Raw genomic sequence first — 23,338 nt, 5'->3', positions numbered from 1 at the left:
CCTCACACTTGTTTCTCGTACTGTAGAGTTGTGAATTTTCTTCTGAGTAAGTCTTGGCAGTGATAATTTGTAGGAGTTAACTCCAAAAGTATTTGGAAGAAAAACCTGGAACAATGAACTAATTACTGATTTGAAAGCAAGCCATCTGGATTTTCAGAGTGTGAGTTAATTAGGAATATTGTATTTTTCACTGTAATGTATTCCCTTGTTTGTATTTTCTTCTTTCATCCCTAGCTCCTACTCCCCCTCCTCCTGACACACTCTATTCCCAGTTCTCTAGATCTCATGTGAAGTATTATTTTTTTGCCTTCATCATCATCATTTACTATCTGGTGAGCTATTGTCCTTAGCAACAAGAGCAAAACAAGCCTGAGGCTCAGTAATCACACGGAAAATGAATAATCCTCTTTGATGAGGGGTGACTATTCTTCTTGCTCTCCCTTGCTATACAATGCCCACAGAATTTTCCAAATATCAGTTAATGTTTGCTCATCTGCCCCCGGGGCCTTTCTGGCAAGGCTACTCTGCACAAAGTGTAACATTTGTTTTTGTAAATTGCCTCATTAGAATATTATACATCCCCATAGAGAAATGCTTTTGATATATACATCCCCTTAAGATTTTAGCCCTGAGATTACATATTTGGCTGATACTAGTTCATTAAAAACCCTCTCAGATTTTCACACCTGGGAAATTTGGAAAGAGCAGAGAAGAGTCATCCAAAATCAACATCACAACTGAATTTCTCTCTTATAAGACTGATGAAAATGCAAACTAAAAATCACTTTCACTAAGTTCACAAAGGAATAATTGTGGTTGAAATAACTTCTTTCTATAATCTTCATTTGTTATATGAAAAGATAACATTTTCCCCCAAAAAGCACATGTTAAAAACAAAAGCATTCAAAGCTTGTGAAAGGAAACTTGTTTTTCAAATAAATTTGGAAGTAGCGATCCTGTTATCAGTGCCTGGCCGACCTACTACCAGCTGCCTCCATTGAAACAAACCCGGGTGGAGGCAATTGCTAGAGGAGATACTTTTATTCAAGTACAGATTTGAGAAAAATGCCTCAAAGAAAAGGAATCCCCATTTTTAAAGGGGGAGGTGGTCCAGGGAGTATTTATGCTGCGATAGATGGGAAATTCCTGCTTAATGGTCTCTGTTCTCCAGTGAAAGTTCTGTGAAAGGCAGAGATGGTCTGACTCTTCTCCCCAGTGTCCCAGGATGTACATCCTGTATCCCTATTAATATACTAAAAGGTACAGGAAGGTTGTTCCATCTAAGTGAGAGCACCAAGTGTGAAGAGTTAGTGTGTGAGTAATGGTGACAGACACGTCTTCTAGGGCTTTGTTTACTTCCTGTATCTGTCTCAGCTAAGGAAAACTATTGCTTCCTAATAGGGCCCCTCTCCTTTATAAATTTATTTTCATTTTTCCTTTAATTTTTAGTTTGTTCTCACAGTAATGCATGAAAAGTTTAGCCTTATGTGAAAACAAAATCTGATATATCTAAAAGCTAGTAGACTAGTAAAAGGAAGCAGTTCTTTAAGATGAAAGGCAGGGTATACATAAACATACTGTGGGGGCTGGAGAGACAGCTCAGCAGTGAAGAGCACTTGGCTGCTCTTCCAGAGGTCCTGGGTTCAATTCTCAGCACCTACATGGTGGCTCACAACCGTCTGTAGCTCCAGTCTCAGAGGACCCAACAACCTTTTCTGGCCTCTGAGGGCATTGCATGTATGTTGTACACAAACATACATGCAAGCAAATCATCCATACACATAAAATAGAAATAGGAAGACCCCCACCAAAGGCCCAGACACAGTTCCCCCAGGAACCCAAAAGAACTGAGGGAAGAGATATCTTAAAATAAACAGAACTGAGTCAGTTCCCCCTTCCTGGAGAGGGTGAAGTCAGGTGTTTTCAAAAGAACAAAGTCAAGATGTCTGGTAGTGACCGATTAACCAAGAGATGCCCCTCTCTGGAGATAACATGACCAGACCCAGAGATGGGTTGTAAAACTCCTGACAGGGCAAACAGATAAGCTAGAATGAGGCCAAGTCCAGGCCCGGGAAAAACTGGACCAATCAAGGATGGACCCATACTAACCCCCTCTCCCCTAAGGAATTTTGTGGTTTTTGCCTATAAAACTATAAAAACTAACTTCCCCAAGAAAGAGGAACTCTCCTCCCTGCCTTGAGGCATCAGGTGTGGTGGACGAGAGCTCCCTGCTAGCTTGAACTAAACCTGTGTGCCGAGTCAATAAACCTTGCTATTTCATTCTGGACATCTTGAGTCTCTTTGGGGGTCCTGATCTCGGCAGAACAGAAATAACATCTCAAAACAAAACAAAAACAAACAAACAAAAAACAGTGTGAAGTAAAGTTTCTGAAAAGAACCTCATCTTCCATCGAACCTTCTGCAAGGCTGATCAACTGGCTAGAACTTGAGTGATGAGAAGAGGTCGGAATATTTCAAGTCCAGAGCCAAGGTGGGTCACCTTTAACCCACTTCAGAACCATTGACTTTCCTTCTCAGTACCAGACTGAGGGCTAAGGTTGTCAGATAGCATCTGAGGCCCACAGAAGAATTTTCCTGCTTTGCTGTAATCTCCTACCTGTGACCTCCACTATCTTATTTGAAAATGCCGTGATTGGTGACTTCCTTTGTTCTGTTACCAAAAGCATGCCATCAAACTGTGAGACCAAAATGAGCCATCTTAGAAATAAGACCAAAATGCTTTCACCCTAAAATTAAGGCCTAAGATTTCTCCTTTTAGGAATAGGCCATTAGTTACTGAAACCAGTCAGTTCAGATTCTAGAAACCAGGAAGTGTAAAAGTACAGAGTCACAAGATAGTCACGAGGTAATGCCTGCCAGACTATGGAATGTCCTCTCCCTGGTTTCCAGGGTAACTGATCACAGAAATGCCTCCACCTGAGGGCAGCCAATGAGAAATGGTGGCGGGCAACCACTCCCTTAGAAGTAATTTCTAGAAGTCCCTAGAAGCGAGCCAATCAGAATTGTACCTGTACTAGCACCCCTAAATGATGTAACCTTGTGACTTTTCCCTTTAAAAACTGAGCTTGCAGACAGGTGGGCACTTCCTCCAGCCTCCACTGTGTTGGATGTATTGGACGAAGTCCCTGCCTAGGCTTGTATTGCTTTTGGATATCCAGAATTAAACCTTGCTTTTGCATTCTGGCATGCTCGTCTTTGGTGGTCTCTCTGGGGGTCACGATCTGGGCACAACAAAACCATTATCACCTTGGAACATGGCATTTGGGGTATGAGATCTGTTCCTGGTCCATAATCGCTTGTAGTAGGCTTTATAATTGAAAATCTCTAAGGGATGCACTTTGAGGTGGGAGTTGTGAATTTTTTTGCATCTAGGCTAAATCTCTGACACTATCTTTAGCTGTCTACCTAACAAGTAGGAAGTTAATGACTTATTTAATAAACACCATCTGTGCTAGAATTCAAATAATAGTGGGCATAAAAGTAGCCTTTTGAGAACTGCATTTGGAGAAAACCCATCAATTATAATCCTGTTTAAAATAGAAATTACTACAGGCTATCACAGTAAGAAAAATAAAAAAAACATGAATTAACTTTATGAAAACAGCTTGTAAATTAGTGGCTTTCTGGGAAGATTCATATATGATCACATATGAAGGTGATATGATTCTGCCTTAGTGATAGACTTGGCTCTTGATAACTAGAATTACTTTCTTTTCATTATCACTGCTGTATTAAACCACCCTGAAGATCTCTCTCAAGTGGCCCAGTCATCCTGATACTTTACAGCAGTGGAGACAAATGGCTTAAGACTCACCTCCTTCCTTAGTCAAGACTGCATTTGTAGTCAGCCACAATAACTACTGGGGATTTGCTGAAGAGCTTGCTCTGAGTTTTCCTTAATATTTCCAGACCTAAATAGGGCCAGCAGGTCTCCCTAAAGCAGAAAGGAAAACTAACACTGAGTCTATCACATACCAATTCATGTAATCATTGTAGCAACTAAGAAAGGAAATATACCCTGGCAAGGTTTTTCTGTCTCTTGTATCAAGTAAGCAGTGATGTTAATTTCTTGAAAATGAAAATTCATTCATTTTTAACTTATATTCACATATAGTGAGGGGCATTGTTTAAATCTAGTTTTGTCTTGGAATGTCTTGTTCACTCCATCTATGGTGATTGAAAATTTTGCTGGGTATATTAGTCTAGGCTGGCATCCATGGTCTCTTAGTGTCTGCATTACATCTGTCCATGACCTTCTTTTCATAACAAACAATCGAATTTAAAAATGGACTATAGAGCTAAACAGAGAATTCTCAAAGGAAGAATTTCAAATGGCCAAAAGACATTTAAGGAATTTCTCAGCATCCTTAGTCATCAGGGAGATGCAAATCAAAACAACTCTGAGATACTATCTTACACCTGTCAGAATGGCTAAGATCAAAAGCACTGCAGATAGCTTATATTGGAGAGGATGTGGAGCAAGGGGAACACTCCTCCATTGTTGGTGGGAGTGTAAACTGGTACAGCCACTCTGAAAATCAGTATGACAGTTTCTCGGAAAATTAGGAATCAATCTACTTCAAGAACCAGCTATACCACTCTTGGGCATATACCCAAGGAATACTCAATCATACCACAAGGACACATGCTCAACTATGTTCATAGCAGCATTATTCATAATAGCCAGAACCTGGAAACAACCTAGATGCCCCTCAACTGAAGAATGGATTGAGAAAATATGGTACATAAACACAATGGAGTACTATGCTGCAGAGAAAAACAATGATATCATGAAATTTACAGGCAAATGGATGGAACTAGAAAATACCATCCTGAGTGAGGTAACCCAGACTCAGAAGGACAAACATGATATGTAGATGAATTTCTAAACAGTCTTATTAAATAAGAAACACAAAGCCAAATACAGAGGTACAAGCCGTAGAGACCAGAGCAATAGCCACCAACTAACCTTAGCTTACCACCTCACTGTAGTGTCCCAAGAGAGAGCTTCTTCCTGTCTAACCTGAGCCTTTATTGCCTTCCTGTTCTACCTTCTCATTGGCTCTAAGCCAAGCCACATCACTTGTCTATACAGACCTCCAGGTCTCTATGGTTGGTACTGGGATTAAAGGTGTGTGTTATCGTGCTTGGCTGTGTCCTTGACCACACAGAGACTCTGCCTGCCATGTGATCAGATTAAGGGCATGTGCTACCACTGCCTGACTTCTGTTTATGGCTATGACCTCTGATCTCCAGGCAAACTTTATTTATTAGCATACAAATAAAATATCACATTTCAGCACAAATAAAATATCACCACATTGGTATGTACCCACTTATAAGTGGATACTAGATATAAAGCAAAGGGTAATCAGGCAACAATCCACAACTCCAGAGAAGATTACTAAGAGGGAAAACCCAAAGAGGGATGCATGGACTGCCCTGGGAAGGGGAAATAGATGAGATCTCCATGAGTTAACTGGGGATAAGGGGAGGGCAATGGAGGGTAGGGGGTAGGGGATGAGAACATAAGGGAATGGGATGGTTGAACTGGAACAGGGAGAGGTGGGGAATGCAATGAGAGATACTATGATAGAGAGAGACATCATGGGGATAGAGAAAAGCCCAGTGCTAGAAAAGTTGCCAGGAATCCCCAAGGATGACCCCAGCCAGTGCTACTAGCAATAGTAGAGAGGGTGCCTGAACTGAACTGGCTTGCTTCAGAGATCAGACTGATGAATACCTTAACTGTCATCACAGAACTTTTCTCTAATGACTGATGGAAGCAGATGCAGAGATCCACAGCCAATCACTAGACAGTTCCAGGAGTCCAGTCAAAGAGAGAGAAGAGGGATTCTATGAGCAAATGCATCAGGATCATGATGGGGAAGCATGCAGGGACGACCAAACCAAACTAGAGGGAACTCATGAAAGTTGGATCAATGGCTGTAGCGCCTACATGGGACTGGACTAGGCCCTTCGCATGGTGAGATAGTTGTGTAACTTGATCTGCTTGGGAGGCCCCCTGGCGGTAGGTTCAGAATCCATCTCTGGTATATGAGTGGGCTTTGTGGAGCCCATTGCCTATGATGGGACACCTCATGCAGCCTTGAGTCAGGGGGAAGGGCTTGGACTTGCCTCTAATGAATGTGCCTCCACATGGGAGGCCTTGCCTTCTTGTGGGAGGGAGTAGGGGATGGGTTGGGAGGGGAGGCTGGTGTGGGGCGGGAGGAGGAAAGGGGGGATCTTTGCTTGGTGTATAAAATGAATGAACAAAAATTTTCTTAATAAAAACTATAGTGAGGGGCTCATAACCTTCAAGAAATTTTTCTCCATTTTCACAAGGTACACACCCTATGAATTTTCATCCAAACCAGGAAATAGCATTATCAAAATCTCTGAAGCTATCTCACAGCATCCTTTTGCTCTCCTGATCCCCAGCACTTCTACCTCCAGAGTAGTTAGGTAGTTTTGACTGTTTCTGGGCTTTACATAAATGGAGTCACAAAGCACACTTCATGTCTGGCTTCTTTCTTTTGTCTTGACATTGTAGTTAAACAGTTGATTCTACTGTTACAACCAACTGAGTTTGTTCATTTTCATCACTGTAACACCTCACTGTATTAATACACTGTAATTTGCACATCATTCTATTAATGAACGTTTGGATGGTTTTCAGTTCTTAACTATTATGAATGGTGCCACCATGAGCATTCTTGTATATGTATCTGAAGGCGCAAATGTACACACTTTCTGTTAGATAAATACTTATGAATATAATTTTGACATCTTGAATCCTTGATATTATTTTTTATTTACAATTTTCCAAAATGGCTATACATCAGTACAGGGAATTCTCATTCCCAATATTCATGTGAACAAAGGCAAGATTTTAAAATTAGATTTCCATACCTTAAGTGATACCCAGTGCTCTTTTCTTTTCACTTAAATTTTATGTAAAACTAAGAACTTGATAATGATTTTCTTTTATAAATTCCATGATTCTTTCTAAGACTTGAAATCTTTGTTCATTGCACAAGTTACCTTTTTCATACAGGAAAGCATACCTCCGCTGAACAGAATTTAGCAGAGTTAACAGTGTATCAGAAGCCTCGTGCAAATATTCATCTTCACTGATCCCTGCCTCTTCTATTTTTTCTGCGTGGGTAAAAAGAACAGCAGTGTAATTCTTCCAAGAATCTCCCAGAAGTTCCTGAAAGAGAGAGAAGTTAAATGACTATTTGCCTTGGACTCTATTCCTCAAACATGAGCAAAGCCATTATTAATCCAGTGTCATTAGCCAACAGATCCATGTGTCATGATATTTCTGAAAGCTGATATATGTAATAGGAAGTGGCTATGAGCTCAAGTGTTGTTAGCACATTGAGGAAGATGGATGAGGTTTCTGAACAACAACAAAAGGCTTTAGTTCACTGTTTTACTTTGCTGTTGTAATTGATATGCAAAAACTTAATGCTGCAGAGCATCTGGCTACACTGAATGTAGTATGGCCAGCACTCAGTGGTTGCTTATATTTAACTTCACAACCAGACCCCGTTAGAACCACTCAATTCCTTTAATTCATGCTACCTTGAGCAAGGCAATTGTTACAGCATCTTTTTTTTGTCATGTTATCACCACTAAACTATCTACTAAGGGATTAAAATGACATAATCTGGTTATGCTTCATTGATTAACTAGATGACAAGTAACGGAAAAGCTAAGATCAAAATCCATTTGGTGAGTTGGAACAGCTACACAAGATTACTGTAATCCTTATGTTCCTCTTGCCACATGCCTGGAATCAAAGGCAATTTATCAAATGGCTTCTTCTAATGTGCTTGAAAAGCACTGAAGACTGTTGTCCCTTTGTTTAGTGATATGTGCGAGTTGGTTGTGTAATAAATTCTTCCTTGATTAGTGAAAATTAGCTGATATAAAGCAGAAACCACGGCATGTGGCATATTGCTCATCCAATGCAAAAGGCGTCTAGGAGTAACCATCAACTTTTGAATGTTTCCAAACTTACATGAAATCTTAACCAGCTGACAGTAAAGTAACATTTTCTCCCATCTATATGCGCCCATGACTGATGTATTTACCAGTTTGTAACACTTTTATTAAAAATGCAAAATGTCTGTGAATGAACACAAGAGATAGCAAGGACTTCTATCTAGAAGAAAGCAAACAGAAAAAATGAAGAATTAGTGCCAGATAGTATGCTAAGCTTTTAAAATGGGCAATCTCCTTTAGTCTCCTGCCTCCTCCCCCCTCCCCTCCTGTTCTCTCTTCAGTTTGGGTTGGTGTGGTTTGAGTTTTCTGAGACAGATTCTTTCTCTGCTCCCCACGGCCGACCTCAAACATACCAACCCTGCTTTTGCCTCCCTAGTGCTGGGTTGGAGGCAAGCACTGCCATGCTTTTCCACGCATAACTTTTTGATGTTCAACATGAATCTTTGCCATAATACTATTACTGTTCCTGTTGTGACATCGAAAACTGACACATGGAGAGGCTAAACTATACATTAGTAATATTTTCATTGAAACGGGAAAGCTATGTCTCACTGTATACAGCAAATACATGGTTGGTATTTATAGTGGAGTAAAATGAAGGGAAGGGTGGGAGGAAAGGAGGAAAGTAAAGAGGAAGTGAAGGAAGGAATTAGGACAAGCAGGTCTAATATAAAAACTCTGAGACAGGGATTTTAGAGCTATCTATGGCTATGAATACTAATTACAACTCCTGGGAACAGTCTGGCTTTTATCAGAGCCATTTATTTATACATATGTCACTGAAACTTAGTGACCTCTTTGAAGGCACGGTCTGTGTCTGCATTGTCATCCCAGGGTTCCAGCACACTGTGAACTCTCTGCAATATCTGCTGAATGTTTTGGAATTTGGATCCTCTTTGTTGAGTCAAATAGCAGACATAGTTAGTCTGGTTTTGGGGATTCAGTTCTGAATTTATTCTCTGGGACATAACCCTGTACTACTGAGTTTTATAGCTCACTGTGGTAGATTTCTTACAGTCTGTGCTTTCACTCTGCATTCAGAGCAAATTTCTGTAGGGATGAGTCTACCTGTTTGCTCTCACCTGATCACAATTTGTCTACCTACATTGCAGAGTTACAGTTTCCCCAAAACATCCTGTACCTTATCAGAATTTGTCTACCTGCACCAAAGAGTTAGAGGTTTCCTGAAAGCATCCTGTACCTCATCAGAATTTGTCTACCTACATTACAGAGTGACAGGTTCCCCTAAAACATCCTGTACCTCATTGGAATTTGTCTACCTACATCACAGAGTTACAGGTTCTCCTAAAACATCCTGTTTCAAAAAACATGAGATGACTTTTCAGGATCAATCTATCAGACAGCATTACCTTAACAGTAAATACATAAGGATTGCTCAAAGCTGAGTTTCATTTATCACATTCTTGTGTGTTTTTCAATCCAAGTTCATTCGAAAATTCATGTTTGCTCAACCACTAAAGACCATAACTCTATAAATCTAAGTATCTATCTGATGTCGACAACGCATGGCGTGTCAGAATAAAGAACATTCATAGGACTCTGTTGTGCTTGCAGTGTGCTGTACATATCTCTGATCGAGAGGAGACACAGGCAGCATTGTGCATGAACAGTGACATTAGGGTTGAACTGTGTCCTCCCCCTAATTCATATGCCAAGTCCCAATCCCCAGTCCCTCAGAATGTGACCTTATTTGGAAAGAGTGTCATAAAGATGTGATTAATTTAAGGAAAAGTCATTAGGTTAGCTCCTGGTCCAAAATTATTGATGTCCTTATAAAACAGGAAAATTTAAACAGAGACACAAATATAAGGAGAAGGTCATGGACCCTGGAAATAGTCGTGTGCAGGAGAAAATAGTCCAGGAGAAGGCCTGGGACACATCATTTGCTCTCGGCTCTCAGAAGAAACAAACCTTGCCAAATCTGTGATTTCAGACTTCTGACCTCATGAACTAAGAGACAATAAATACCTGTTATTTGCTACAAAGGAATTAGCATGGGCCTGCAAGATGGCTCAGGGGATAAAAGTGCTCACAGTCTGAGCCTGTTTGTCTGGGTAACACTAAAGCCTCATCAGGAGAAAGCTTGTTCTCATTAAAAGAACAGGCTCTCTGGCCTGAGTAGCGACCTAATGTCCCAGCTAGGCCAGGCCAAGGGACCCCCCCTTGGAAGGTGGACTCACCTAAGTCATGCTAAAGCAATAGGTGAAATAATTTCCTTTTTAATGAGATGCTGTGCCTTTCCTTCCCAGAATCCCCAACTCACAGTGAGGTAGCTTACCCGGCCATGGCCATGCTTCCTTCAGTCTCTTTTAAAAGTATGCTCTCCCTAACACTTGGAGCTTCCCCAGCGTTTGGGGGCTCTCTTACTCTTTCTCTACAGCATCCTTCCCACCAAGTGGCTGCTTTCCCACCATATGTCCGACTTCCACACTGGTTTAAAGGGCATGGCTTTTTCCTTCCCTCCTCCATTCTGCTCCTTCAAGTAGCTGCTGAAGTTTGCAACTTATCCGCTCTATTTTGGTCTTTTAGCTCTAATAAAATTGTCCTTGAGCTTTCGTTTGAATCATTCTTAAAGTATATTATTGAGACTGAGATCCTCAAGAAGGGACCTGGGTTTCCCCTGTTTCATGAGGCCAACATGAAAGGGTCCCCAAAATTCCAGTAACATGATGACCTGAGTTAGATCCTTAGAACTTCCTCAAAAGCCAAGTTGACCTCTGACCTCTACACTCATACTATGGCCCCTGTGCATAAATACATACACATAGCCTAATAATGATGATGATAGATAATCATAAAATAAAGAATTTACATAATGTAAGAGTAGGGGTTGTATGGTATTGGGATCTTATTTCCACTCAGGTACGGATATTGACCCTTGATCACACTTCAGGCTGAAAGTTTCTTGCATTTGGAGCCTCAGTGTACCATTACTGTGCCATACTGATTGTCATGATACTAAGATGTTTATGTACAAGTTTGTAAATAACTTGTATTCTTAGCTCTTGAGCACCACCAGACCCACCATCCTGATGGCTTTGGTTGGTACCTAGACCATACCTGCCATGAAATAGTTCTGAGTTATCATTGTAATAGAAGTACATGCTAAAATATTATTTTGTACAACATCCCTTTCTGGGTGTACATATCATAACATGATTCTTTTCTTACTAAGTTAATACTTTAAAAAGTAAGTAGCATCATTCTCTCAGTTCCTGACTTTGCAACAACATGCCTTCCCCCTTTTCCCTTCAGGTGGTTCCTATACTTCAAAGTTACCTCATTCAGGGCAGATGAGTGGAAGCATTGAACTCCATGCCACTCACAAGTCCAAGTGTTCAGCCACGAAGAAGTTCTAATAGACTGGTAATTTTTTATGAAAGGATACTTATCTCTTAAACTGTGAGAGAAAATTCACTTTTGAGTTACTGCCCAAACCAGAAAAGAATGGCTGATTTACTTTATAATCTTTCGATTGGTCTTTGGCCAGAAAATAGTTGAATGTTTGAAAATAGTGTCACTTAAAGATAGTCATCATGTCAGGGGCCAAGCATGGTCTCTGTGGACTCAGAGAATGAACAATCAGAGTTGATCAATGTCTCAAAAGAAATTCAAGAGCAGAATAAGTAGAAGTAATTTATCTGGTGTTAATAGTTTCAATATAGTACCAAGCCGAATGAAAATGCTACAACCACGGATGGTTTGGTTTCATGGTGCTCACAGGTATGAGTCCATCTAGTCCTTTTGGGACAACTAGTTAGAATATAAACTTTGTTTTCCAGGAATGGTTCATTTTCTCAGGACCTCACCAGCCCTGCCCCATTTGTTTGTGGTTGATGAAATCATAGCATCTGGACTTTTTAGGGGGAAACTTTAGAAAAAAAGCCAACAATTACATCAGCTGAGAAAAAAAGTTATCATGGAACAAGAGGGTCGTGTGTGTGTGTGTGTGTGTGTGTGTGTGTGTGTGTGTGTGTGTGCTATTCCCTTAGTCTCATCTCTCTTTAAAGTGCCACATTTTCCTTTCCAGGTAGTCAAAGCTGAATGAAAACTCCTCAAGTCAGATTCAGGGAATATTCAACACAAGAAAGCATCTATCCAAATCATCTCATTTTAAACACGAGAGTATTAAGGCCTTGTGATGTTAAATGGCTTGATGGAAGTCATGTGGTCACATTGCTGATTATTGGCAGGCCTTATGAAATGTTAAGAAAAGGTCCCTGCCTGTCAGAGCCTTGACTAATCATAATATAAAATGATAATTCCCACAGCTAAACTTTTATGGTACACTTCCGTGCCAGTGTCTTAGTTAAAGGATTTACTACTGCTGAGACCATGTCACAGTCCAAAAGGAAACCAGTTAAATAGATACTCTCATCACTTGCTGCTAACCAATGAGGTTCAGAGAAGTTACTTGCCCAAGGTCATGGTGCAAACAAGCAGCTAAGAAGGAGCCTGGACACAGAAACCATGTCCTTCACCTCTGTAATAAGCCACCCCTCTCTGGGGTTCACTGGAATGAGTGGTCATCTCAGCGTACATGAGCAGCAGTCCTAACAGTGCTGCTTTGCCATTTTCAGTGGCTCTCCTTTGTAAGGTGATCTCAGCGCTAAGCACGTCAGATTTACTAACACTAGTGTGTAGAAGTCTTTAATATCAATGAAATCAGCATCTTTGGTGATGGGACTGAGACTAAAACCGAGAAAGGCTAGTAACATCAGGCTTATCTTTGAGTAAGTTCTAACTGCTGAATAGACCCGTGAGATTTGTCTAGTACTCGCAGGCCCATCACTGGCCTTTGTGAGCCTGTTGTATTATGAGCCACCACCGGCAGCATCAACAGCTGAGTGGTTAATTCTAAGACAACAATATATTCTCGAAGCCTGCTTGTTCACAATAGTAATACTGCCCATGATTGTACAAAAGAATATAAACTCTAGTCAGTTCGTAGTTTCAGTCCCTAGAGCGACTTTGTCTCCTGCATGCTGCATCTGTATTGGAGGAGACTATTATGTCTTCTCTGATACATTTGTGGATTTTCTTCTTAATATTCAAATAATATTCCCACTAACGCTCATATGAGTCATTCCTTTCCTTTCCCATTTTGGAGGATACAACTCACTGACATCTCTAGTATGGACCTAATATAAATAAAGAAAAAGATCATTTGGAAGAATGCTTTAATCATCACAGCTGGCAGCCTATGACAAATATTAAAGCAAAATCTTAAAGCACAAACCAGGAGACAACAGAAAGGCACAGGGAGGACGAGGCCAGGCCTTCCATGCCAGGACTCCCCCTGCCCCCCCTTACCCGGAAAGGGAAAGGACAGTTACTCCGTTCTCCTTGTTTATCAGCCAAGAAGAAAACGAAATCCAGGGCATGCCTGGAACCCATGAACCTTAACAACCCCTTAAACAGCTTCTCTTGGTCCTGTCGAATGTCAAGACATCTGGCAGCTGCTCCTGATCTGTGAGCACACACAGCTGGCTACCATGGGTATCTGAGGCACCTTCAGGAAGAAAGTCATAAGCATTCAGTCTGGGCCTCAGAGACCATCACCAGAAAGAAGAGCAAGAGAGACCCCAAACAGGTCTGCAACAACTTCCAGCACTCATGGGCCACTCTGAGGATTGATAAGTCTTGTCTGCTGATATTCAGAAAAAAAGAGAAATTATTTATCCTAGAAAAAACAAAACAAAACAAAATAGGATCTGAACTTTGTTCACACCCATCTCCTATTTGTCTTCAACTCCTGACATAGACAATGACTTAAGGAAGGCAGCTTTTGGAGAAAGTTATGCAGGTTCCATTTCAAAAGAGACAAGGGTGAGTTAAATTGCCTTGCAGCAAAACAGTGGATTATAATGTTCTGTATACTAACACTGGAAGAATCTATTTTCAAAATGTATAATATTGAAATCCTTTTGGCCTCAGCATAGTGTCTCACAGGGAAGAATAATGATATATATGGAGAGAATCAGGATGGCTTTTGAGAAGTAGTTGTTTGTGAATTTACTGAACTTATGTAAAGCAGCCTTAAGTGGATATTAAATCTGTTCTTAAAATTATCCTGATGTTTGGGTGCAGGTTCCTGCTACTTGATTCCTACCAGAAATGCTTTGAAACACAGGTTTTCGTAGTGTGGGGTGGGGAGCTGTGTCGTTGCCTTAGATTTCATGCTGTATCTTAATTACGACATCTTGTTTACTGTTGACAACATGACTCGAATCTTCAGGAGTTGGAAGGTGAATGGTTTGCTCTTGTCACTCTAAGTTTTCCACTGCTACTTTCCCACACACTTTACAAACACGCATAACTGCGGAGAAACAAAATGTGTGTCTGCTGTTTGGGGCAATCTTTTGTCTTAAATGTTAGTTAAAGGGGGAAAGTTCTTTACCTGAACACAGTGACTAGGGCAGTCCCAAGTAGTAAATTTGAGTGAACCCTCTCTAGAGAATGGAGCTAGACCAGAATGGAGTAGGTCAATGAATAATTTCTAGGAATTGTAAGTAATTATATATAGGCCTTTTCCCTACAGTATTCTTTGTAGTATTCATATATACCCTCCTCTTTATTCCTCCAAAGCCCTTCTCCTTACCTAGCTCCTTTGCTGGACTGTCTAATAAATAAAGCTCCGGACTTAGTATCTAATGCCAAATGAACAAATAAATGAGTATAAATAGATGCAGCATGTATTATTTTGGTTCTGTCTAAAGTCTTTGTAGTTCATGACTGTAATGGAGAATTTTCTATGGCTGCCATGGCAGGAAAACATGGGAAACTGCAGATTTCTTTCTTGTATTTACACATTGTGTATCTGCCATTTGGATCAATCTTTTGTCATTTCCTGTTAAAGGGGGAAAGTCCTTCATCTGAACATCTGTCATAGCTGTGAGTAAACAAAGGCACCACAAAGAGAGTTAGGTATCTATGTGTAGCCTCTGACCTGGCCTGGGATGTTTGTGTACAGTTGTTCCTCAGTGTCTATGGGAGAATGACTCACTGTCCCAGCATTTAGCAAAACCTGTTTGTTCCCGGGTTTCTTATATAAAATAATGTAGTATTCATATAACCTAAGCTCAGTACCTTTATAATACTCTAAATGATATTTAGATTATACTTAGTATAATTCTAACCGTACAATGTAAGTACTGTCCTACGTTATGCATGGTCTTCCTGCAACATTTATTTTGATGCTAAGTCTTGCATAACTCCTCTAACACATTACACTACTTTGGAGTTAACACCATTGTCATTTCTGACATTTATTTGCCTCTTGTAGATTATAAGCTTTTTGTAATTGGGTCTCCTGTCCCTACAAGCACTCAGCACCATCAGTGGGTAAAAATGCATTTGTTGATGAATTATAGCAAATTGTCCCCCTTGATGTTGCATGGTGTGTGGGTATTCCATTGGTAGTTTTGAACTCACCTTGTTTTAATAAACCTATATAACAACATGGAAATGCAGACATGCAAGTCTCACTCTTGAGATGCTATTTCAATAGTCATGGGCAAATCTGTGTTTTTAACAAGTTGCCCAGCTGATTCTGGTGCAGATGGTCCAAGAGTTACCTAGTACAAACTTAGTCAAGGCCAAGGTTCTTAAGGATTTAAGGCTTACCTTCTGGAAATTAGTGTCTAAAACTTTCTGCCTATGATCCAAAACAGCAGTTCTCAATGTTGTTGTGACCCCTTGGTGCCTCTTGTCAGGCATCCAGTGTATCAGATATTTACACTACAATTCATAACAGTAGCAAAATTACAGCTATGAAGTAGCAATAAAATAATTTTATGGTTGGGGGTCACACATGAGAAACTGTATTAAAGGGTCGCAGCATTAGGAAAGTTGAGAGCCACGACTCTAAAGGAAATTACAAAATAGAACCAGTAGAAAATCAAGTCACTTTTTACTGACTGTTGCTGTAGGATTTGCACTTTGTAGCTCAAGTATCTTCTGAACCAGTTTGTTCCTGGGCCTTGCCTATGAAGATAATGCCCCCAGGTGGGGATAATGGTGTCAATATAATTGCATCTTTATAGTACCTGAATCGATAATGATGCCAGCATAATTGCACCTTTCTATTACCTGGATCAACTGGACTGGGTTAGGTGCTTCCTGTCCGAAGAAAGGCACATCTGCTCTCTGGACGAGCAGAGCAAGATGGAGACCCTCTTGTCCAAAGTGATGTGCCAGGGCCTTCTTGACTTCCTGCTTCACATGTCTCATGCTCAGCTTGCTGTGTGGATACCCTGGAGTGTCCAGGACCTGTATCTGCAGGGTTACTTCTTGTCCCCCTCGACGCATGAAGCTGTGGAGGTGACAGCTGCGGCCCAGGTGGCAGTCTTCAGTTACAGAGCCTGGAGAGAAACTGCTGTAGAAGTCAGCACTTCCCAAAAGAGTATTCCCTGCTGAACTCTTCCCACTCTGAGTCCTGCCAAAGACAGCCAAATTGATGGTCATCTTGTTGGTGTCTGTCATATCTGTGGGTAAACAAGAGCACCACAAGGAGAGTCAGGTATCATTACTTGCCCAATATGTAGCCTCTGACCTGGCTTGGGATACTCTGTGTACGGTTGTCCCTCAGTGTCTGGGGGGAAATGACTCACTGCCTCAGTGTTCACCAAAACCTGCTCCTTCTCAAGTTGCTTATATAAAATGATGTAGTATTCATATAACCTGTGCTTAGCACCCTTTACAATACTCTAAATAATACCTAAATTAACTTAGTATAATTCTAACAGTACAATGTAAGTACTGTCCTACTATATTGTTTGGGGGAACAGTGACAAGAAAAAAGAGGGCCTCTACATGGCCAATACAGACTTTATTTTCTGAATATTTTCAGCCTGTGACTGAGTGAATCTGCAGATGCAGCATCCATGGATGGAGAGCTTCCTGTTCTGCCTGTGATGTGCTTTCTCTTCCTTTGTAGTGACCTAAGTAGGTCCATGTGCTCCATTACAGATGCCACACAAACAGTGGGGATGGGAACAATAGTGGGAAAACAGAGAAAAACCAAATAGAAGTGAGGAATGTCTAAGGAAGGGATGACAGCAGGAAAAAGAGGGAGAAGTCAAATCCCATGAAAATAAACTCATTTAGGAAGAACATTTTAATGCCTCAGTGTGGTGGAAGAGAGAGTTCGGGATTGAGATCACTGAGTTCAGGAACCCATGGGGAAGATTTAAAATTCACTCTCTGTTGAAAAAGTAGAAAGAAACACAATGGTGAAAGAAAAAGCATTTTTGACTATCTTTTCTCTTTTCTTAAATTTTCTTTTCAATTTATTTTTATATGTATAAGTGGTTTGCCTGTATACATGTATGTGTATCACATGCATGTCTGTTGTCTACAGAGGCCAGAAGATGGGCATTGGATTCTTTGGAACGGAAATTAAGAATGGTTGTGAGCCACTCAATATGGGTGCTGAGACTCAAACCATGGTCCTCTGGACGAATAGTCAGTTCTCTTAGCCATGGAACTATCTCTCCAGCACCCCCTTCCACTTTGAAACAGGAGTCTCACTCTGTAGCTCAGGTTGGCAGGCTTGTCTGGAACTACTATGTAGTTTGATCTCAAACTTAGGGCTATTCACCTGAATTCATCTGCCCGGACATAAGCCACCATGTCCAGCTTCATTCAGTATTGTATTATTTAATTTTTAAGAATCAGACTTAGAATTAAAAGTGATTCTAATATAGTTTTTGAAGCCCACAGTTTTAAAGTAGTAAGAGAAAGAGAGATACTTATGAACAAAGTAAGGTCAACCTAAGAGCATGAGTGTGTGTTTCTCGAAAGAGAATTGCCTGTTCGACATTTTAACGGTGTCCACCACTTGCCCATCTCCTCACTCCCTGAAGGTACAAGTGCCAACTGCAAAACTCCCTCTTCCCTGCTTCCGGACTGCTTTTCTCCTAGGCAACATAAATGCTGCCAAAGACGGCTGTTGCTTCTCCTTATGAAACATTGTTGCACAACCAGGAAACAATCTAATGGAAAGGAGAGCTGCTTGTGATAACTGTTAGGAAACAACAAGTCATTGCATGGCTGATCACTGGGAAGTGTGGGCTCTTTGACAAAACTCTGCAGTTCATTTAGGAAGCAGAAGAACTTCCATTTGAAGAACCTGTGTGGTAAGGGGTCAGTTCTCATGCAGTGCATAAGCCTTAGAGCATTTTAAGGTCATTGGTCACTTTCATTGATTGATGAGGAAAACTACTGGCAAACTGTCAGTTGACCTCAATTTGCTGAATCATAAATACTCTTCAACATGTAATAGATTACTTTGCTTGTGATCTACAATTCTATTTTATGGTGTTAAGTAGCCTACATGTTCTCTAAGGTCCCTCACCCCAGTATTTCCAGATCTTATCACAAATACCTTCAAGGAACCACACAGTTGAACAAAATGTCACTGGTTCCAGCGCCCCTCAAGTATATCTCAGCTCATGCAGCTCATTTCATTGTGTCACCTACACTGAGTTCCATTCACGGCTGTCTAGTCCTGAATCACAGATCTAGCAGATTTTAGAACCAGCCGTGTGCCACTTACCTTTTGCCGTCTTGGAAACCTATTCTTCACAGACTTTCTTGGAACTGGTACAGTGTATTCTTTGAAATGAACTTTAGTCTCCTGACTGTGGTACCAGCAGGGGACTGATACTGTATTATTTTTCTTAGTTAATCTGTTACCAGACATCCTCTTCACAAGTGATTAACTGTCGTCTTCTAATCAGAGCCTACTGACGTTACTTGACAGGCTTATAATTTTAATAGATACTTCCTGAAACTTCTGCTTCCAGAATTAGACTCTTTAATTGTGTTTCTAATAAATAACAAGGTTCCTACAGCAAAAGTATGAAACATTCTTGGCGAAAGTTATAAGTTTTCCATTTTAATTGATAAATGCTATGTCACTACTTCATGAAAAATGTCAATAAACATGTGTATAATAGTTACAGAGTATGTAACAGTATTTAATTCACAAATTCAAAATTTTATGAGAAAAATTCTCTAGTTTATTTCCATATACTTGAAATGCATCATCATCATCTTAACCTGTTAAAATCTCCTGTGTGCGTTTTTGAGGACATGCAATTTTCATAATCAAATAACCATCACTAACTATGATGACATATTTAAGGTGCACAGTTAAGTGTAAGTTACCATTAAATAATTTTTCTTTAAAATTAGTTTTGTTTTGATATTAAAAGCTCAAATTTGACTTTCTCCACTTCTTAGTTTATAGCCCATACTTCCCCAAACTTTTTCATGTCGCATATAAGATATAGAAGCCTCATTGTGATTACATTCTGGTCCTCTCTTATAGCTCTCAAGAAGTCTATTGAGTAGTTCTTTTGTGAAGGGAATCTGGAGACAGCTGGAACTTCTTCCTGTGTGGATCTGACAAGGAAGATGTGAATGGGCTCTATCCTTTGTGAGAACATTAGTTGTCTTGGATGAAGCAGGAAAGAGCTTCCCCCAGGTGGCAGTAGCAGCATGTTCCCTCAGAAGGAATTTCCAACTAGAATTTAATTTCCTTCTCAAAGTGTAAACTGACATCCAACAATCTACACACATATTCATTGTAGGGTGGATTAAAAAAAAAAAGAATTAGAGCAAAGAGGCCTTTGTTTCTGTGTTCTTTTATGGAAAGCAACAAGCATACACAGACCCTAATTTTTTAATCTCTCACCTCCAAGGTCATAATTTAGGTCATTTGCTGAATGCAGCAGCCGAGCCGACTGGTTATAAAAGGAAGAAGATAGTTCACAAGCATTGTTATACTTGTTATTGGATCTGCAGATTTTTAGACACATTGTCTAATTGCAATATTAGCTTTGAGCCAATTTCATGGACTTATAGAAGAAAAATTTACTGATATTAAACTAACAATCTGATCAATTTTCTTTCTATTTGTTTTGAATCAGTGTGAAAGAAAATTATATTTTCACAGACTTTTCTAAATATCCTTTATTGGACTAAAAATCCATTATCTTTAAGTAGGTGGTTCCAAAATTTGTGTTAGAAAGCAAAAATTAGCTACTTTAGGTAAAAAAAAATAAATAAAGTGGATCCTGAGAAAATAAAGTAAAAAAAAAAAAAAAAAAAAGCCAGCCTGCTGATTGTCGAAGGGGAAGAGCCAAAAAAACCCGAGTATAAAACCAGGAGGACAATATCCTGTGGGCCAAGAATAGGAACTTCAGAATTACAGCCTGGCAGAATCTTCCAAAGTGGGAAACAGAAGGGACTCAGGGACTATTTCAGAGTAGAAATGGCTAACATTCAGGTTTCAGTCCTTTGTATTTCTGGGATGCAAAACTACCCACTTTTGCCAGGTGATGGTGGTGCACGCCTTTAATCCCAGCACTCAGGAAGCAGAGCCAGGTGGATCTGTGTGAGTTCGAAGCCAGCCTGGGTTACAGAGTAAGTTCTAGGAAAGGCACAAGGCTACACAGAGAAACCCTGTCTCAAAAAACAAAACAAAACAAAACAAAAAAACAAAAACAAAAACAAAAAAGGAATCACTTTTTCAATAAAAAGCACCAATGAAGGAAGCATCCTTGGCATGTGAACTCTGTGGTGGCAAAAGCAGTTGTTAGCAATCACTCACTTAAGTTACACCACTTTTTAATATGCTACTGCATTAAATCTTATAATATTCATAATTTTAGAAACTTGATTAACAATGAGATTGCTTTACAACATCCTATTTTTCAATTTTATTCTATTTTATTCCCTTTTTTTCATTTATTTTACATACTGACCACAGTTTCCCTTCTCCCCTTTCCTCCCATTCTCCCCCTGAACTCCTCCCACCCTGACTCTCATCTACCTCCCTCCCCATTCTCTCCTTCTCCATTCAGAAAGGGGCAGGCCTCCTATGGGCTTGAAGAAAGCGTGGCACATCAAGTTGAGGTAGGACCTAGCTCTTCCTGTTACATTAAGGTTGGGCGAGGTAATCTAGCATGTGGAACAGGTTCTCAAAAGCCAGCTAAGTGCCAGGGACAGGTCCTGATCTTAATGATATGAGCCTTACAAACAGAGCAAGCTACACAACTGTCACACACATGACAGAGGGCCTAGGTCAGTCCTATGCAGGCTCCCTAACTATTGGTCCAGAGTCCATGTGCTCCCACTATCTCAAGTCAGCTGTCTCTGTGGGTTCCCCTGTTATGACCTTGATGCCCTCCCGCACATACACATACACACACACTCATACAATCCCTGCTCCCTTTCTTCAAGAGGACTCCCAGAGCCCTGCCCCGTGCTTGGCTGTGGATCTCTGCATCTGCTTCCATCATTTACTGGATAAAGGCTTTCTTATGACAATTAGGGTAGTCACCAATCTGATTACAGGAGAAGGCCAGTTCAGGTACCCTCTCCACTATTGCTACAAGTCTTAGCTGGGGTCATCCTTGTGGATTTCTGGGAGTTTCCCTGGAATCACATTTTTTCCCTAACCCTGAAGCTTCTGTAAGGCAAAGGACACCATCAATAAGACAAAATGGCAGTCTACTGAATGAGAAAAAATCTTCACCAACCCCACATCTGACAGAGGGCTGATCTCCAAAATATATAAGGAACTCAAAAAACTAGACATCATAATACCAAATAATCCAATTAAAAAACGGAGTACAGATCTAAACAGAGAATTCTGAACAGAAGAATCTCAAATGGCTGAGATACACTTAAAGAATTGTTCAACATCCTTAGTCATCAGGGAAATGCAAATCAAAATGACTCTGTGATACTGTCTTACACCTGTCAGAATGGCTAAGATAAAAATCACTGATGACAGTTTATGTTGGAGAGGATGTGGAGTAAGGGGAACACTCCTCCACTGCTTATAGGAGTGCCATCTTGTACAGTCACTTTGGAAATCAATATGGCAGTTTCTCAGAAAAATGGGAATCAATCTACCTCAAGACCTAGCTATACCAATCTTGGGCATATACCTAAAGGATGCTCAATTATATCACAAGGACACTTGCTCAACTATGTTCATAGCAGCATTATTCATAATAGCCAGAACCTGGAAACAACCTATATGCCCCTTGACCAAAGAATGGATAAGGAAAAAGTGGTACATTTACATAATGGAGTATTACTCAGTGGTAAAAACAATGACCTCATGAAATTTGTAGGCAAATATGGAACTAGAAAAAAATCATTCTGAGTGAGGTAAACCAGACCCAGAAAGGCAAACAGTATGATTCATTCATAAGTAGATATTATGAGTAAAGTACAGGATCCTCAACTTACAATTCACAGGCCCAAAGAGGCTAGATAACAATGGCCCAAAGAGGGATGCTTGGATTTCCCTGGGAAGAGGAAATAGAAGAGATCTCCTGTGTAAATGGGGCAGGGTTGGGGGGCAGTGGAGGGGATGGGAACCTGAGGGAGCAGGTTGGGCAGGCTGGGCAAGGAAGGAAGGTTGGGGACAGGATGGACGGTGAGAGTAGCAATATTCTATTTTTAAAGTGCTTATAATTTTATATGTTTGTGGTGTATATGTATGTATGTATGTGTGGGCACATATCCACATGAAGGTCAAAGGCTGATGTTGCTTTTCACCTTTTCTTTGAAATCAAATCCCTGTTATTGAACCTGGGGCTCACCATTTCAGCTAGATTGGCTGGCTAGCAATCTGCCTTTCTCTGTGCCCCTCCCACTGGGGCTGCAGACATGCACCAGCACACCTGGCGTTTGTGAGTGTGTTGGGAACGTGACTAACTAGGTCCTCATGCTTAAACAGCAAGTACGTTCCCCCGCCAAACCATCTCTCTAGTCCCTTCAACATTCTGTTTATCTTATATTTGTCATGTTTCCTATTCTGGAATATGCTACCTTCTTTACAAATTAGGAAAAGTTCTCTCTTGTGTGGATCTTTGCAATAATTTATATCATGTATCCCTAAAAGACTTGTAAAGCTCCCAGGAAGATAGCTGAACAGAACAATACACTGGTAGTGACTCTTAGACAACTTAAAAAATTCTACCACAATAATTTAACCCTTTTTGTGTATGTTTCGGTGATTAATTGTATATACCTATTTTACCTACATCGTAAATTTTTTAATGTTTAATCACTTTCATTTCTAGAAATGGTTTTCCATTTTGTTATGAAGCTGTGTTGCCGATTATATGTACTTAATAAGAAATACTTTCTTTCATGTAAACACAATGAGCTTTTGTTCTTTTAAAGTTTGAAATGGATCTCCAGGAAAAAAACATAAATTTACAACCTGGCTCTTCTAGTGTGTGTGTGTGTGTGT

General features: G+C 40.3%; 1 protein-coding gene across 1 annotated transcript; it reads right to left on the bottom strand.

Moving 5' to 3' along the window:
- Positions 1-4,978: 4,978 nt before the first annotated feature.
- Gimd1 (GIMAP family P-loop NTPase domain containing 1) lies at positions 4,979-18,738 on the bottom strand. The gene is made up of 3 exons (XM_006970365.4): positions 18,614-18,738; positions 16,147-16,541; positions 4,979-7,234 (listed from the first exon to the last, which is right to left on the bottom strand). Exons 2-3 carry the CDS (start codon positions 16,537-16,539, stop codon positions 6,974-6,976), a joined length of 654 nt encoding a protein of 217 aa, XP_006970427.1. The 5' UTR covers positions 16,540-16,541; positions 18,614-18,738; the 3' UTR covers positions 4,979-6,973.
- Positions 18,739-23,338: the final 4,600 nt, after the last annotated feature.

This window comes from Peromyscus maniculatus, chromosome 6, assembly GCF_049852395.1.
Source record: "Peromyscus maniculatus bairdii isolate BWxNUB_F1_BW_parent chromosome 6, HU_Pman_BW_mat_3.1, whole genome shotgun sequence".
NCBI lineage: Eukaryota > Metazoa > Chordata > Mammalia > Rodentia > Cricetidae > Peromyscus > Peromyscus maniculatus.
This window is presented reverse-complemented; position numbering and strand designations above follow the sequence as displayed.

Excerpts from the sequence above, each read along its gene's own strand:
- Gimd1 (XM_006970365.4), bottom strand. The coding sequence starts at position 16,539 with ATGACAGACACCAACAAGATGACCATCAATTTGGCTGTCTTTGGCAGG. Across the intron at positions 7,235-16,146 it reads ACCCAGTCCAGTTGATCCAG|GAACTTCTGGGAGATTCTTG; the intron begins GTAATAGAAAGG and ends TCTCTCTTTCAG.